General features: G+C 40.9%; 1 protein-coding gene across 1 annotated transcript in view; it reads right to left on the bottom strand.

Moving 5' to 3' along the window:
- Window positions 1-7,523: 7,523 nt before the first annotated feature.
- steep1 (STING1 ER exit protein 1) overlaps window positions 7,524-19,392 on the bottom strand; it is a 56,727-nt gene continuing 44,858 nt past the window's right edge. The window contains exons 5-7 of the mRNA XM_060832052.1: window positions 11,832-11,921; window positions 8,854-8,946; window positions 7,524-7,912 (exon numbers count right to left, since the gene is read on the bottom strand). Of these exons, the coding sequence (XP_060688035.1) occupies window positions 7,850-7,912; window positions 8,854-8,946; window positions 11,832-11,921 (246 nt within the window). The 3' untranslated portion in view covers window positions 7,524-7,849. The remainder of the gene's footprint in view (window positions 7,913-8,853; window positions 8,947-11,831; window positions 11,922-19,392) is intronic.

Raw genomic sequence — 19,392 nt, 5'->3', positions numbered from 1 at the left:
CAACTAAAGTCACCTTCCATGTTTACAATACTCATGCCAAATAGTTCCTAACTTTTCCCATTGGTAGCCTGTGCCATTTACATATAGTTCACCAACTACTTTAGTTACCTCATCAAATGTTTAAGAGCCACATCTAATAATAATGAAAGGATATTTGCAATGCTCATTCATATACATTAGTGCAAGAGACTTTTTTCTGATAAAAGTCAGGCACATCAGTTTAAAAAGAGTGGACATATCTTCCACATCTGGTCCCAGGATGACATCTTCCCATGTCACGAAGAAAACGCCTTTATTACGATTCAATGGAATGCCTTAATCTCAGTGCAACACACTGAGCTTCCTAATTTGTACAATAGCAAACCAAACTAAAAAAATTACAAATTGACATTCTTTAGAATTCCTTTTGCATTTTTAATATTTTGTTTACATTGATGATCTCCATTTTGCCATTCTATCTTGCCTCTTTGTCTACTCTATTAATGTTTTACATAATTTTAAAATATTTTCACTAGGTCATCCCGAATGCTTTTGCTTTCAACTAAAAAGAGCCCCAGCCCATTAATCCTTTCTGAATAGCTAGAAATTTGCAATACTGGTATTATCCTCATAAATCCTTTTAGTTTCAATTATTATTTAAGAAAGGTGGTAAGGACAAGCCAGGGAACTATAGACCAGTGAGCCTGACGTCAGTGGGCAAGTTGTTGGAGAGAATCCTGAGGGACAGGATGTACATATATTTGGAAAGGCAAGGACTGATTAGGGATAGTCAACATGTCTTTGTGTGTGGGAAATCATGTCTCACAAACTTCATTGTGTTTTTGAAGAATTAACAAAGGGGATTGATGAGGGCAGAGCAGTAGATGTGATCTATATGGACTTTAGTAAGACGTTCGACAAGGTTCCTCATGGGAGACTGTTAGGCAAGTTAGATCTCATGCAATACAGGGAGAACTAGCCATTTGGATACAGAACTAGCTCAAAGTTAGAAGGCAGAGGGTGGTGGTGGAGGGTTGTTTTTCAGACTGTAGTCCTGTGACCAGTGGAGTGCCACAGAATAGGTGCTGGGTCCACTGCTTTTCGTCATTTACATAAATGACTTGGATATGAGCCTAAGAAGTATAGTTAGCAAGTTTGGAGATGACATCAAAATTGGAGGTGTAGTGGACAGCGAAGAAGGTTACCTCAGGTTACACTGGGTTCTTGATCAGATGGGCCAATGGGCTGAGAAGTGGCAGATAGAGTTTAATTTAGATAAATGTGAGATGTTGCATTTTGGGAAATCAAATCTTACCAGGATTTATACACTTAATGCTAAGGTCCTCAGGAGTGTTGCTGAATCTTGGAGTGTAGGTTCATAGTTCCTTGAAAGTGGAGTTGCAGGTAGATAGGATACTGAAAAAGGGATTTGGTATGTTTTCCTTTATTGGTCAGAGTATTGAGTACAGGGGTTGGGAGGTCATGTTGCAGCTGTACAGGACATTGGCTAGGCCACTTTTGGAATATTGCATGCAATTCTGGTTTCCTTCCTATTGGAATGATGTTGTGAAACTTGAAAGGGTTCAGAAAAGATTTACAAGGATATTTCCAGAGTTGGAGGATTTGAGCTATAGGGAGAGAATAAATAGGCTAGAGCTGCTTTCCCTGGAGCGTCGGAGGCTGAGGGGTGACCTTATTGAGGTTTTATCTTTCTTTCTACCATATAGAGGTTTATAAAAACTTGAGAGGCATGGATAAGGTAAATAAACAGAGTCTATTTCCTGGGGTGAGAGAGTCCACAACTAGAGGGCATAGGTTTAGGGTGAGAGGAGAAAGATATAAAAGAGACCTAAGGGGCAACTTTTTCATTAAGGGGCAGAGGGTGGTCCGTGTATGGAATGAACTGCCAGAGGAAGTGGTGGGGGCTGGTACAATTGCAACATTTAAAAGGCATCTGGATGAGTATATGAATAGGAAGGGTTTGGAGGGATATGGGCCGGATGATGGCAGGTGGAACTAGATTGGCATGGGATATCTGGTCGGCATGGACGAGTTGGACCGAAGGGTCTGTACCCGTGCTGTGCATCTCTATGACTCTATGACCAAGATATTCTACTGTAGTCAACATTTTGTTTTGATGTTCAATCACCTTATGCTCCATGTTTTCCTCTTGATCAGCTTACCCATTAGTAAATTTAAAATGCAGTGATTTCTACGAGCAAAGATGGCAACACCACCATAGCTATATCGTCATTCCTGCACTGTCGCTGGGCCCAAATATCAGGACCCTTCCCCTTTGGCTGTATCCAAACAGCAGTTCAAAAAGGCAGCTTAACACTACTTTCTCAAGGGCAATCACTAGCCAGTGATGTCCATATCCCATGAAAGAATATTTTAAAAACAAAAAAAACAGCTTTGTTTTTCCAGTGATAAGCACAGATCACAAACTCCAACCTAGTGAGAAACATTTCCAATGACACACAAATCAAATAATAGTTTCTATGATAAAATTATCTTATTGATTTTACCTCATAGCAAGTTAACTAATCTTTACAAGAGAAGACCATAAGACGTTGGAGCAGAAATTAGGCCATTCAGCCCATCATGTCTGCTCCACCATTCAATCATGGCTAATAAATTTCTCAACTCCATTCTCCTGCTTTCTCCCTCTAACTCATGATTCCCTTAACAATCAAGAATCTATCTATCTCAGTCTTAAACATATTCAATGATCTGGCCTCCACAGACTTCCGTGACAATGAAATTCATAGATTCACCACTCTCTGGCTAAAGAAGTTTCTCCTTACCTCCATTCAAAATGGTCTTCCCTTAGTTTCAATTAGATCCTCCCCCCATCATCTTTCTAAACTCCATCAAATATAGTCCCAGAAACCTCAAGCATTCCTCATATGTTAAGCTTTTCATTCCAGGGACCATTCTTGTGAACCTCATCTGACCCATTTTAGGGCCAATACATCCTTCCTAAGGTACGGGCCGCAAAACCGTGCACAATACTCTAAATGTGGTTTGACCAGAGACTTTTAGAATCCCAGAGATATATTCCTGCTATTATATTCAAAATAAACACCAACATTGACTTAACTTGCAAGTTTACCTTGAGAGAATCCTGGACTAGAACTCACAAGTCTCTTTATGCTTCAGACATGACTTGTGTGGCACCTTGTCAAAGACTTTCTTGGAGTCCAGGTAGGTAACATCCATTGGCTCTCCTTGGTCTAACTGGCTCATTATCTCCTCAAAGAATTCTAACAGATCACTTCCCTTTGATGAAACCATGCTGACTTTGCCCTCTTTTGCCATACGCTTCCAAGTATTCGGAAATCTCATCCTTCACAGTGGACACCAAAATCCACGCACTACCAAGGTTAGGCTAATTGGCCTGTAACTTTCCATCTTTTGCTTTACACCTTTTTTAAACAGGGATATCATGTTAGTGATTTTTCCAGTCTTTTGAGATATTCCTGAACTCTAGTGATTCCTGAAAGATTACCACTAACACCTCCACTATCTCTTTCAAACTCTGGAATATAGTCCATCTGGTTCACATGATTTATCCACTTTCAGACCTTTCAGTTTTTCTAGCACCTTCTTCTTGGTGACGGCCACCATACTCAGCTCTGCCCCCTGTCTTTCTTGAATTGTTGGGGTATTACTCATGTCTTCCGCCATGAAGACTGACGCAAAGTAATTATTCAGTTCCTCGGCCATTTCCTTGTTCCCTACTACTATTTCTCCAGATTTATTTTCCAGTGATCCAATGTCCACGTTTACCTCTCTTTTGTCCTTTTGTGAAGACTTTGTCACTGCTGTTGGTTTTGTGAATAAGATAAATAAATCTCATTTATTAAGATTTATTGTAAAATGGTTGGAATGTTCCACTTAAGACTACAAGATACTGGAGAAAAATTTTGTTTTAAAATACAAGTGCACTGATTGAAACTGGCAACCGTTGAACAGCACAGTGTGATTTACAGCACCACAGTAGACAGACACTAACAATGTAATTTCTAGCCAAACTTGCAATGTGTTCTCCCTTAAAACAGTCTGTTGCAAATGTCATGTTTACCCATCCTTTTCTGAATTTTCCAATTGCTTTTACATAATTTATTTGATGTTCAAGTTAAAAATATATCTAAATTCCAAACAAGGAAAAACTTCTGAACTTCTATGTCAAGCTAAATCAAAGAAAAATTAGAAATCAAAAACATAAGAAAATACAACCCAGCTTCTGGTGGCACCTGATCACATATTTCTTTCGGAGGCTGATTCTCAGTATGGCCCATTTTTAATTCAGATTTCAAACACTTTTGACTTTATAAAAGATACACTCCTTTTAAGTCCAATCTCATTTTTAACATGAATAATATCTGAATTGGCCGCTGCACAGTGTAGTCACATTTTCATTAATTGCTTGGGGTTCACTGAAGTCTTCAGGCAAGTGCCCATGTTAAAATGCAACATTGCCAAGCTTCAACGTCTTCAATTTTCCATTTAAAAAAAAAGCATAAAACTGTTTTCTTTAGTAGTGTGAGTTATTAGTAGGTCTGAATATTTTCATGCCCATGAAGTGGCTTTTAAAGCTAAAAAAAAAAGCACATTAGAGAGATAAATTTTCTCTAATGTGAAGAATGCTAACTCAGAGAATGTACAAGAATATTAGAAAGATGAAATTATTGGACATTATAGTTTTGGTTAAGATTTAAGATGGAACTTGTGTAGAATTAGACAGCTGACCCATAAAATACAGACAACTGAACAGCATAGGAACATGCCCTTTGGCCCATGATGTTGTGCCAAACATGATGCCAAATTAAACTATTCCCTTCTGCCTGCCCTTGGCCCATATACTGCCATTCTTTACATATTCATGTGCTTATCTAAAAGTCATTTAAATGCCCTTATTGTATCTACCTCAACCAGCACCCCGGCAGTGCATTCCAGACCCCCAACACTCTCTGTAAAACACTTGCCACTCACGTCACCTTTGAACTTTCCCCATCTCACCTTAAACGCCTACCTGACATTTCAACACTGGGAAAATAGTTCTGACTGTCAACCAGATCTATGCATCTCATAATTTTGTAGATGTCTATCAAGTCTCCCCTCAGCCTCCACTGCCCCAGAAACAACAAACTTGAGTTTTCCAGTCTCTCCTCATATCTCATGTCCTCAGATCCAGGCAGCACTCCTGGCAAACATCTTCTGCATCCTCTCCAAAGCCTCCCAAATCTTTCCTGCAATGTGGCGAACAGAAGTGAATGCAATACTCTAAATATAGCCTAACCAAAGTCTTGTAAAGCTGCAACATGACATCCTGACTCTTGTACTCAATCCCCGACCAACAAAGGTGAACATGCCACATGCCTTTGTTATTACCCTATCTACATGCATGGTCACTTTCAGGGAGCTATGGACTTTACCCCAAGATTCTTCGGTACGTCAATACTGTTCAGAGCCCTGCTATCTCCTCTGTACTTTCCCTTAACATTTGATCTCCCAAAGTACCTCACACTTACGTGGATTAAACTCCTTCTGCCTTTTCTTCACCCATATCTGTGACTGATCTATACCCAATGTATCCTTTGACAATTTTCAACACGATCCATAACTCCACCAATTTTTGTGTCATTCAAAACCTTTCTAACCCACCCATTTACATTTTAATCAAAGCCATTTATATATATCACAAACAACAGAGGTTCCTGCAGAACACCAGGAGTCATGGGTCTCCAGCCTGAAAACTACCCTTCCACCTCTAATCTCTGCCTTCTATGGGCAAGCCAATTCTGAACCCGCGCGGCCAAGTCACCGTGGATCCCATGCCTCTTAATTTTCTGGATGAGTCTACCATGAAGGATCTTATTGAAAGCCTGTTTAAAATCCACGTGGACAACATCCACAGCTCTACCCTCATCGATCACCTGTGCCACCTCCTCAAAAAATTCAATCAAGCTAGGAAGAATGACCTGACCCACACAAAGCCATGCTGACTGTCCCTAATTAGGTCATGCTTTTCCAAATGTGTGTAAATCCTATCCCTAAGACTTCTCTCCAATAGCTTCCCAACCACCGAGGTAAGACACACCAGTCTTATAGTTTCCTGGATTATCCCTATTTCCTTTCTTGAACAGAAGAACAACATTAGTTACTCACCAGTCCTCCAGTGGCTAGTGAGAATACAAATATCTTGGTCAAGGCCCCAGCAGTCTCCTCTCTTGCTTCTCTCAGTAATACAGGGTAAATATCATGGGGAATAAATGTTCATCAAGAGATCCAACACCACTTCTTTCTTGATCTTAAAGTGCCCTATTAGCACATTCCACACACATCTCACCATCCTCCATATCCTTCCCCAGGGTGAATACCGACACAAAGTAATCATTTAAGATCTCACCCACGTCCTCTGCCTCCAAGCACAAGTTCTCTACTTTATGCTTGAGTGGTCCGACCTTCTTCTAGCTATCCATTTGCTTCGGGATTCTTTAACACTACTTGTCAAGGTCATTTTATGGAGAAAGCAAGGACTGCAGATGCTGGAGTGTCAGAGTCGAAAAGTGTGGCGCTGGAATAGCGCAGCACGTCAGGCAGCATCTGACGACCAGGCCAGTATTTCATGGCCCTTTCTTGCTCCCCTAAATCCCTGCTTTCCTTATATTCCTCACAGGCACTGTTCGATTTTAGCTTCTTAAACTTACATATACATATCCTTCTTTTTTTCCTTCTGACTAAATTCACAATCTCCCTTGATATCCAAAAATTCCTTACTTTGCTATCCTTGTCATTCCTCCTTATTGGAACTTGCTAGTCTTGATCTCTCATCAGCAGGACTTCAAACAATTCCCATATGTTAAATGTGGACTTATCTGCTAACAGCTCCCTTCAATTAACACTCCCTCCCTTCTTCCTAATACTGACATAATTTGCCTTCCCCAATTTAGTATCTTTTCGCGAGGTCCGGACTTATCTTTGTTCATACTTATCTGAAAACTTAAGGAGTTATGATCACTGTTTCCAAAATGCTAGCAAAGGAGTGGTTAGGAAGTATTTCTGTTCTCATCCACTGAAAGAGGCTATCAATAGATGCAAGAATACAGCTCAGTAGGTACTGGTTGCCATGCCACTGGACCAGAGGCCATTCTTCATGTGAGAATCAATGCAGTGTATTTCTTTTAATTACGAGGATCACAAATGGTGATAATACACACACACATTTCAAGAAGAGATCATCAGATGCCAATCAAGAATAAACTCCAATGTAATGTTCAACACACGGATAATAACGTAAACTGTGGAGCAGAACAGAGCTTATTCCACCTTTGCTGGGATTTCGAAGAATGACTGGGAATGGACGTAACTGCTCTCCCTAACTGATTTTGTTGTAACACAGCAAACGGTCCATAAGCAATAGGAGACCCGAAAACGGGTCATCAGGTCATCTGATGCAAAGGATTTTAACAAGACAGAAGTGTACAGCTGCTCAAGACAATGAAAAAAATAATTTATTAAAGTACAGCAGATACTCAAACACACTTGTATACCGTTTATCTAAGATTATGTCAATTACATGACGTACACACTTAGATAATTATACAAATGCAAATTAAAAAATGCATGACAGTCCTTTTTTATACAAAGCACAGCCTTAATAGAGAATCAACAACATTCAAACATCTATAAGTTCTTCCTTTTCATTGCCCATCTTTAGTCTCTACAGATTAAATGAAACAGATTAAAGTGATCCTCTTTAATTTAAAGCTACTTCATCCAATAACAGAATCTCTGAAGATGTTTGGTTGACCACTTGTCATTGAGATTGTAGGAAGAATCCACCAGGAGTCTATGACGGTGATCACTTAAACTGATTGTCGATCAGGGTACCTTTCATCTTGGCTTTCTTTGCCTCTAATTCCGCCTGCAAAGAAAGGAGAAGACGGATCTTTACAGGAGCCTTTAACCCACTATTTGGTGAAACCAATAATTATAAATTGATTAACAGTGTCATGACAACTAAATAGCTTGACTTTTTCTCCTTGCAATCACATTAATACTGTGGATTTACGATAACTACGAGATAGGGAGGGCTGCAGATGCTGGAAGGTCAGGGTCGATAAAGTGTGACACTAGAAAAGGCACAGCAGGTCAGGCAGAACCCGAGGAGCAAGACAGTCGACATTTCAGGCACAAGCCTTTATTAGGACTGAAGAAGGGTTACGCCTGAAAGGTCAACTCCCTCACTCCTCAGATGTTGCCTGACCTACTGTACTTTTTCCAGCACCACACTTTGTAGATTTACAATAACTTACAGCCATTCAGAGGACGTTGGAATGGTGGGGGTTCAGTTTATTTTTGATGAATTTATTTCTCAATAAGAACAAATATTTAACCTATTGCATGCTTTGTTTCCCAGAATGAGGTCCAGGAAAAACATTAGCTAAGTATGCAGTGGGTATGGACTCAGCATCAGTTCCAAAAACCTTCTGCTATTTGTTGATTGCAGTGATGGCAAAAGGGGAAGGAAGCTTGAATGCACTGGCTGTCAAGCCTGAGTTAGTACAGGTTGCATTCATACTTGTGGAATACCACTGACAAATCAGACATCTGGCCCAGCATCAAAATTCTAGCTGGATGACTGGGTATTGCAAAAGCTACACAAGCAGGCTTTCACTACTAAAAATATCTTGGATAAGCCCTTTCTTTTTCAGTGGCATTACACTAGAGAAGCATTTTAGTTTTTCATAGGTCTCACAGTTTATGCGGAGATTTTATTTTGGTCCCATTTATATGAAAAGCAGATCCTGAATCTGGCCTAATGGATCTTGACAAGAGCGATGGTAAAATTGCTAATACATTTACCAGTTCCTGCAGTCTCTTCTTGCTCATGCCTTTTCTTTCCAGCTGCTTCTCAATCACTTTGGCGTTCTGTGCATAGGAATCAGCAATCTCCCTCTGTCAAATGCACAAATCACAGGTTAGTGTCATTTCGTAACAATTTCTAATTCTGACATTCATACATATCTGGATTATTGTAAGCTTTCAATATAATGCCCGTGAAAGAATAATTTTGTTTTAGTGGACAGCAAAGAGAGTTACCTCAGATTACAACAGGATCTGGACCAGATGGGCCAATGGGCTGAGAAGTGGCAGATGGAGTTCAATTCAGATAAATGGGAGGTGCTGCACTTTGGGAAAGCAAATCTTAGCAGGACTTACACACTTAATGGTAAGGTCGTAGGGAGTGTTGCTCAACAAAGAGACCTTGGAGTGTAGGTTCATAGCTCCCTGAAAGTCGAGTCACAGGTAAATAGGATAGTGAAGAATGCGTTTGGTATGCTTTCCTTTATTGGTCAGAGTATTGAGTACAGGAGTTGGAGGACATGTTGCAGCTGTATAGGACATTGGTTAGGCCACTGTTGGAATATTGCCTGCAATTCTGGTCTCCTTCCTATCGGAAAGATGTTGTGAAACTTGAAAGGGTTCAGAAAAGATTTACAAGGATGTTGCCAGGGTTGAGGATCTGAGCTACAGGAAGAGGCTGAATAGGCTGGGGCTGTTTTCCCTGGAGCATCGGAGGCTGAGGGGTGATCTTATAGAGGGTTACAAAATTATGGATAGGATAAATAGGCAAAGTCTTTTCCCTGGGGTTGGGAAGTCCAGAACTAGAGGGCATAGGTTTAGGGTGAGAGGGGAAAGGTATAAAAGAGACCTAAGGGGCAACTTTTTCACGCAGAGGGTGGTACGTGTATGGAATGAGCTACCACAGGATGTCGTGGAGGCTGGTACAATTGCAACATCTAAAAGGCATTTGGATGGGTATATGAATAGGAAGGGTTTGGAGGGATACGGGCCGGGTGCTGGCAGGTGGGACGAGATTGAGTTGGGATATCTGGTTGGACCGAAGGGTCTGTTTCCATGCTGTACATCTCTATGACTCTATGATTTAGAGAATCACAGAATTGTTACAGGACAGAAAGAAGCTGTTCATTGACTTGCTTCCATTTTATGATTGTTATGAACCATAACAATCTGAGGAGTTAGTGATTACATTTTTAAAAATCCATCCTCTAACACAGCTGTAAAGCAAAACACTGCAGATACTGGAATTCTGAAATAAAACAAAGCACTGGAGAATCTCAGTGGTCTAACAGTAATCTACATTTGGTCTCGGTAGTTTAGAGTAACTTCAGCAACAAATACAGCAGATTAGATTATAAGAAATAAAAGTAAAATGCTGTTTCACCTGGGAGCTGTGTTTGAGACCTTGCCGAGTGAGGAGGAAGGAGGTCAATAGACAGGAGTTACATCTTCTGCGAATGCATGGGAAGGTGCTGTGGGAGACTGATGGAAGGGCATACCATGATATCGAGGAGGAAATGGTCTTTGTGGAATGTTGATAATGGAGGGAAAGATATGTGGGGGCCCAGGGCTGAGGAAAAGATCATTTCAGAGACACCCAAAGAGGTGGCATCATTGGGACTGACATGACAGAGAAACTGGGAGAAGGGAATGGAATCCTTGCAGGAAGCAGGGTGCAAGGAAGTGTAATTGTGATCAAAATCCATAAAAGCTGAAGATTCCACATCTGTAGTGAAGTCCTTAAAGTGTACAAATGAGTGGGTTGGGCAATAAATGCTGGCCAACTGGCAATGCCCACATCCCATAAAATGAATAAATAAATAAAATATCAATTACTTCTTTAAATATTTCTCATTTTAGCTACAGATTTACCTGTCAACAGTTCAGCTCAACTTACTGTGCAACTCTCATTTGTTCAAAACTTGTTTTAAATTTAAAACCTTGTTTTCTGGCTCTTCCTCACAAACTTAATATCAATCATGAGGCCACTATTCACAAGATGCTCACTTATCATCAGCTAATTAACTAATATTGGCTTGTTGCCTAGCATTACATTCAGTGCAGTGCACTTTCTTGTTGAGTTCTAAAAATAATATTCTCGAAAACTGTCTCAAATACATTTTGGTATTAAATTAATTGTCTTAACAACTTGGACAGTTCTACTTTGGTCAATCTGTACAAAAAATTTAAAATCTGCTGATTGCTAAAACTTTATTTTTTGACTATTTCACAATGTATTCCTGGAGTGTGAGGTGGAACACTGGCAAGACTGGTATTTATTGACCATCCTTAGTGGTGCCAAATATATTAGGACATAACTGTGTTCTTTTTCAGGCTTTTACGTGGGTTAGTTAAGCATCAGCTACACGGGTATGTGACAAGGGGCACTGCCTGAAATTAAACAAATTTTGAATACAACAACTTTGGGACATATACGATTCATTCTGTGAGTGAAACAATGCATGTTTCAAGGCAATATATCTCAGACAACTAGTTTTGAAGATCAGTAATTAAGGCAACAGAAAGTAAGAATCACAATTAGTTAATTTTACCTGGGTAAAGATACCCTACTGATAATATTGGTGACTTAGGATTCACCTGGAATAAAAAGTAAACTGACAAGCCTAAAGTTTATTGATTTTCCCTGACTTCTTAGGAGAATGGAGTGTCATTTGCATCTTTCTGATCCAATTCATGTTATTTTTCATAAATTTATACTAATCATTTGTTTTCCTTAAAAATCATTGACAGCATTTGAATGGAGACATAGAAAATAAAAGCAGAAAAAAGCATATGATATTTACCAGTAGAATTAAAATGCATGAAATATTTTGCAGATCATATAGTTGTACATTAATATTTGTTAATGATGAATATTATTTCACTATTAGATTTAATTTCTAAGTAGCAAAGAACACAAAAGTTAACATTCCAGTCTATCAGTTGAAAGAAGAGTTTTGAGCTATGAAGAAACTCACTGCTTCGATCTCCTCTTCCTCTTCATCAATGGTGGACACAGTGACAGAGCTGAATTTACCCATGTCTTTGGTCCTCTTTGTCATCATTACCTGTGGAACCAAAAATCCAGTCAGATATTAAGTCACATACTGCTTCATACTGCAAAATTAAAAAGCAATATGCAAATGACTCAAAAGAGATAATATAGAGCGTTTTATTTTGAATCTCTGCGGACATATTTATTTATTTCTCATGTAACAACTGCTTTTTGTTTTACATTTTTCCTAATATATTATGCATTCTGTACCAAGCCTCCAATCAAGGCTGTTGAATCAGAAACAATTCTGAACAAATGCACTGCCCCAGATTTGATAACTTGCAGGCAATTCTTTGGTCATGGTCTCCTGCTGTCAGCACACCTTTGATCAAAGTGATTACGAGCCTAGGTCAGTACATTACTCAAGGCCACATAATGTTGGAGCACAAGTCAGGGTGCTTGACTTTATAGTTGAAATATAATACATATTGTATTGTATATTTAACAATGTACTATAACATAAATATTATTTCAGTACTGCCTGTAGGGGCACCATCATACATATTATTAATCTTTTTCCCTGAATGGTGCAACTTAATTAATTTGCCTAACTGGATATACAATTTATAGACATAGAGCAGCAAGGTTATTGATTTTAAAATAAAGAAATATATCTCAGCAATTTGCTGCTAGAAAGAATTTTAATACTATATTAGATCAAAGAAAGAGGCAATTATGGCATGGTGACTTACAGCTTAAACTTCAAAGCTGCAATGTCAATATGGGTGAGGGGAGAAGGGGAGGGAGAGGAAGGAAGGGAGAAAGGATGAAGGGAGAAGGGACGAAGGGAGAAGGGATGGAGTGAGGGAGGGAGGGGAATGGAAAGAGGGGAATGGGGGTGAAGAGATAGAGTTTGCTTATGTTTAGAAATATTTTAAAGAGGCGACATTTTCCACTGTTCTATACATCACCATTCCAATGTATTCCGGCTGGTCCTGCATATTCCATTCTCTGTAATTTTGAGATCACCCAAAAGTCTGTTGCCTGGGTCTTACGTAAACTGGGTCTAATTTCCCTATCACCCGTGCTCCAAAATAACTGATTTATAATCCTCATTTTGATACAAGATAAAACTGCTAATTAACTATTGAGATGAATATCAGAATCAACCAAAATAAGATTGTTGTTGATAAATCATCAGGTGACAATTTTGGACCATCCAGAAGAATTTTCCAATTACACAGTAATTAACTGACATCACTGCACAACAAAACTTATATTCATAGAGCATATTTACAAAGACAAAATGTTCCCATGTGCTGCACAGGAGCTTTACAAAGTAAGTACACCAAATCCTTGTATTCTGCAGATAGGGGCATGGAGCTCTCGCAGCTAACAAAAATACAGCGTAAATCGTCTACCTACTGCAAAGGTTCGTACAAACAGACTGGAAGAATCGATGGGAAACAAAAAGAAATCGGATCTGAGGTTGACCTCGCAAGTTCATGGATCCATGGGTAGCAAATCGGCTGATAATGAGGCATGAGTGTATAATGTTCAGCTATGTTTGCAGAATTAGATGAGATGATCAAAAGCTTGATTGAAGAGGTACAGTTTACAGCGTGCCTTAAAGGGAGGTACAGATAGAGAGAGAAGGGTTTTCCATTATTGGGGTGTAAGCAACTAAATGCATGGTCAATGATGCAGCAAGCAAAATCAGGGAAGGCCAAGATACCAGAAGTAGAGGAGAACAAATATATTAAAGAATGTGAGACAGAATGAGATTACATTGGGACAAGGTCAAGTAAAATATAATCTCTAAATCATCCATTTCTAAGTCCCTGGTGACATCTGCTTGTACCGCAAAACTATTTTAAATTCCTTGGGGAAATGGAAAGTTAGAAGAATCTTTAAGGAGTTATAAATATATCAGCAAATGAATCTCATGACATTATTCTTCCCATAATTTGGCTATGAAATGGAAAATAAATGTATGAGAAAGTTATTTTTCTCGTCTCCCTTGCTGTGCAGACTTCCAATTACAGCATGCAATCACTTTTATGGCTTTAGAAGTGCAACAAACAACAACCAACCAACAACCTGCCACAGCTATCGTTGTAAATACAAATGGGTTCACTGACTTAATTCAAATCAGCAGTAGCAGAAAACTGGTGAGCTGTAACTGGATTGGTAGGCTCTGGAAAGTCAGTATCGAACCACTTTTATGAAACATATACAGCAACATAAAAAGGTAATTGCTTATTTAAGATTGATGAAGTGTTCCTACTGATCCATACTAATGAAATCTACAATCCATATCCCTGAAGGAGCAGAATTTGCTTTGGTTTACGAAAATAATCGGACCGTCAATTTTAACTTTCAGTTGCATCCTGGGTTCACTGGGAAAAGATTTTCCTTACTTTGGGTGTTCTAGCATTACATTTAAATGGTCAAATGCTAGGTTTCAGATTGGAAGACCTTCTTTTTGTAGGTGCCACTGTTACCCATATCTACTCAATTCACTCACTACAAAACTTCAGCATGTGGAAATGGAACAAATTTCCATTTTATATGTTGGAATGAAGTACTCGAGGCTGGGTGCACAGGCGGTTACAGATGCAAGTTCTCTTCATGCTGCGTCAGTGTTCCGATTATCCTACCTTCAGTTCAATTTTGCTATTTTCTATATATGCCATGCTGACTGAATTTACATCTTTTGTACACACAACAGAGTGCAGGTCAATCTGCTATAAAGTGTGATTTGTTAACTCTAATTCATTGTAATATGATTAACGAATTGGGGACACTGTTTCTAAAACGTGAACTTTTTAAAACTTTTGCTGGCTGTCATGTGATAACATCATCAACACTTTAAGTGCTGTTTCTAAAGCACAATTTTTCTATCATGCGGAGTTGTACAAGAATGCAACCATCGTGTCATAGAAGAACTACCTGTAACTTTATGTAGTGGAGCATTACCATGAATAATAGGGTTGAGTTTGTCTTGGATTCTGTGGACTTTAAACAAGACTAGTATTGTACAGCTCCAATCATACTTCTCAACTTTGTTTGAAATGTAACAGGCATAATAAACTACTTTAAAGAGCAGTAACTGTCATTAAGGTACCAAACTTGCAACTGAATAGTTCCAGGAAGTAGAGAAAACTGATTAAACAAACTGCACCAAATATAGCACTGCCCTCATGTACTCTGTCAAAATGGGAGTCAGAATTGAAGCATCAACCCAAATATCACCCAAGTTGGGATACATTAAGCCAAATATAGCATCCGCATATAGGATCAACATGATTTCACAAGAAATCAAGCTTGAGAACTTCCTGATCTGTACATGTTATCTATTCACTCGAATAAACTAGCTGACCTAGAGGCATGTCTATCCAAGCTTTTCAGACATCAGAATACAAATATTTATTGTCAAATTGCATCCATAAATTTTTCTACTTTTTCAATTTTGATCGCTGAAAAATAGTTTCACAATAAAAAATGTTGAAACAAAAAGCAGTACTTAAACCAAGTAACAGTTTGGAACAAAAACATTATTTCAGTCTTTAAGTGGCAAAGTTGAAGAAATTTTTAAAAGTCATCCACAAATCAATATTTGATAAATCTTGAGTAGAGTCAATGACTGTCAAATCTCATGCATTAACACTATTGCATATGAAGGGCATTGAGTACAATCATCAGGTTAAATGGTTCAATAATTTATCTTAATGCAGAAAACTATTCTCTATATGAGAAAGATGAATTGAAACATGAGAAAGTTCAGTTGAAACTATGCAAAAGTATTTCAGATGAGTGGAGAAAGTGACGACTGCAGATGCTGGAGATCAGAGCTGAAAATGAGTTGTTGGAAAAGCACAGCAGGTCAGGCAGCATCCTAGGAGCAGGGGAATCAATGTTTTGGGCATGAGCCTTCTTCAGGAATGAGGAAAGTGCATCCAGCAGGCTAAGATAAAAGGTAGGGAGGAGGGACTTGGGGGAGGAGCGTTGGAAATGCGATAGGTGGAAGGAGGTCAAGGTGAGGGTGATAGGCCGGAGTGGGGGTGGGTGCTGGGGGGGTCAGGAAGAGGTTTATAGGTTAGGAAGGCGGTGCTGAGTTCGAGAGATTTGACTGAGACAATGTGGGGGGAGGGGAAATGAGGAAACTAAAAAAATCTGAGTTCATCCCTTGTGGTTGGAGGGTTCCTAGGCAGAAGATGAGGCGCTCTTCCTCCAACCGTTATGTTGCTATGGTCTGGCGATGGAGGAGTCCAAGGACATGCATGTGGTTGGTGGAGTGGGAGGGGGAGTTCAAGTGTTGAGCCGGGGATGGTTGGGTTGGTTGGTCCGGGTGTCCCAGAGGTGTTCTCTGAAACGTTCCGCAAATAGGCGGCCTGTCTCCCCAATATAGAGGCGGCCACATTGGGTGCAGTGGATGCAGTAAATGATGTGTGTGGAGGTGCAGGTGAATTTGTAGCGGATATGGAAGGATCCCTTGGGGCCTTTGAGGGAAGTAAGGGGGGAGGTGCGGGCGCAAGTTTTACATTTCTTGCGGTTGCAGGGGAAGGTACCAGGAGTGGAGGTTGGGTTGGTGAGGGGTGTGGACCTGACAAGGGAGTCAAAGAGGGAGTGATCTTTCTGGAACGCTGGTAGGGGAGGGAAGGGAAATATATCCCTGGTGGTGGGGTTCGGTTGGTGGTGTTGGAAATGATGACGGATGATACGATGTATATGGAGGTTGATGGGTGGTAGGTGAGGACCAGTGGGGTTCTGTCCTGGTGGCAATTGGAGGGGCGTGGTTCAAGGGCAGAGGAGCGGGAAGTGGAGGAGATGCAGTGGAGGGCATCGTCAATCATGTCTGGGGGGAAAATTGCGGTCTTTGAAGGAGGCGGCCATCTGGGTAGTACGGTATTGGAACCGGTCCTCCTGGGAGCAGATGCGGCGGAGACAAAGGAATTGGGAGTATGGGATGGCGTTTTTACAGGGGGCAGGTGGGAGGAGGTGTAGTCTAGGTAGCTGTGGGAGTCGGTCGGTTTATAGTAAATGTCCGTGTTGATTCGGTCGCCTGAGATAGAAATGGAGACGTCTAGGAAGGGGAGGGAGGAGTCTGAGACGGTCCAGGTAAATTTGAAGTCGGGATGGAAGGTGTTGGTAAAGTGGATGAACTGTTCAACCTCCTCGTGGGAGCACAAGGCAGCGCCGATACAGTCATCGATGTAGCGGAGGAAAAGGTGGGGGGTGGTGCTAGTGTAGCTACGGAAGATGGACTGATCCACATATCCTACGAAGAGGCAGGCATAGCTGGGGCCCATGCAGATGCCCATGGCTACTCCTTTGGTTTGGAGGAAGTGGAAGGATTGGAAAGAGAAGTTCAGGGTGAGGACCAGTTCAGTCAGTCGAAGGAGGGTGTCAATGGAAGGGTACTGGTTGGTACAGCGGGAAAGGAAGAAGCCGAGGGCTTTGAGTCCTTCGTGATGGGGGATGGAGGTGTACAGGGTCTGGATGTCCATGGTGAAGATAAGGCGTTGGGGACCGGGGAAGCGAAAATCATGGAGGAGGTGGAGGGCGTGGGTGGTGTCCCGAACGTAGGTGGGAGTTCTTGGACTAATGGGGACAGGACCATGTCAAGGTATGCAGAGATGAGTTTGGTGCAGAGAAGCAGGCTGATCCAATGGGTCGGCCGTGGCAGTCAGGTTTGTGGATTTTGGGCAGGAGGTAGAAACGGGCGGTGCGGGGTTGTGGGACAATGAAATTGGAGGCGATGGATGGGAGATCCCCTGAGGTGATGAGGTTATGGACGGTATGGGAGATGATGGTTTGGTGGTGGGAGGTGGGTCGTGGTCAAGGGGGCAGTAGAAGGAGGTGTCCGCGAGCTGGCGTTTAGCCACAGCGGTGTAAAGGTCGGTGCGCCAAACTACTACCGTGCCTCCCTTGTCTGCCGGTTTGATAGTGAGGTTGGAGTTGGAGTGGAGGGAGTGGAGGGCTGCACGTTCCGAGGGTGAGAGGTTGGAGTGGGTGAGAGGGGTAGAGAGGTTGAGGCGGTTAATGTCGCGGCGGCAGTTGGCCATGAAGAGATCGAGGGCAGGTAAGAGGCCAGTACGGGGTGTACAGGTGGATGGGGTGTGTTGGAGGCGGGAGAAGGGGTCGTCAGAGGGTGGGCGAGAATCCTGGTTGAAGAAGTAGGCATGGAGGCGAAGGTGAAGATTAGTGATCACATATTTCAATGGCTTGCAGCTTGACTGTAGTAATTTCTGGCAAAAATCTGGATTACTTCCACTTAGCTTTTTTGGTTCGGGGTCAACTCCCTATCATAAAATAGCATGAGTCATTGTAAAATAATTTGCAAATAATCAGGAATAAAAGTTTTCTAGAGAAAAATACATTAACATATTTACTGAAATAAAGAAGGCACAACAGCAGCAGCACCATGTGGGGCTAAAAATGAGGCGTCAATCTGAAGTTGCATCGCAGCACTACCGAAAGAGACAGAGACTACTAATCTGATGATCGATGGAACAGATCCAGTTGTGAATAATGAAATAAACCCTAACCCTAACCCAACTAACAGGAAGAGAATGATTCACAAATAGCCTCATACACAACAACAGGGAAGTCCTGCACATCAATGCATTAAAAAAATGCTGAAGCATTTGCAATAATCTTTAGCCTGGAGTGCCTAGAGGATGGTCCATTTTGGCTCTCTCACTGACACTCAGTTTAGTTAATGCCAGTCACTCAGCTCCTGACCTCGTTACAACCTTAGTTCAAATATGATGTGGAGGTGCCAGTGTTGGACTGGGGTAAACTTAGCCTTAGTTCAAACATAGAGAAAACGGATGAACACATGAGGTGAAATAAGAGTGACTCCCTTTGACATCAAGTCAGCTATTGACTGAGTCTAAAATGAAGTAAATGGGAATCAAGGGAATACTTTCTGCCAGTTGTACTTAGTACAATGTAAAATGATTGTGGTTGTTGAGAGTCATTCGATTGCAGTATACTACTGCATAGGTACCTCAGGATACAGGCCAATTATCCTCCGTTGTTTCATTCATGACGTTTCCTGCATCGTAATGTCAAAATTGGGGATATCCACTGATGATTGCACAGTTCGGCATCATTTGTGACTTCTCACATAACTCCAGGTTTGGGCTGATGTGGCAAATAACACTGACACCACACAAGTACCGGATAACGATCACCTCCAACAGAGAGAATCTAACCATCATCTCTTAATGTTCAACAGCAATACCACTGCTGAATCCCTCATTGTTAATGTTCTGGGGAATTACTATCAGCCAGATATTAATTTGGAACAATTGGATAAATGTTTTGGCTGCAAGAGAAAGTCGCAGGCTGGAATTCTACAGTAAATAACTCAGCTCCTAACAACCCAATGTACATTCACCATCTACAAGGCATAAAGGCATGAGTATGATGGCATGTTCTCAAATTGGACAACAGCATTCAAATGAATTGGCACCATCCATTGCTTTCAACATTCAGTCTTCACCACCAACACACAGTGGCACCAGTGTCTACCA

Source organism: Hemiscyllium ocellatum, chromosome 11, assembly GCF_020745735.1.
Source record: "Hemiscyllium ocellatum isolate sHemOce1 chromosome 11, sHemOce1.pat.X.cur, whole genome shotgun sequence".
Taxonomy (NCBI): Eukaryota; Metazoa; Chordata; class Chondrichthyes; order Orectolobiformes; family Hemiscylliidae; genus Hemiscyllium; species Hemiscyllium ocellatum.
This window is presented reverse-complemented; position numbering and strand designations above follow the sequence as displayed.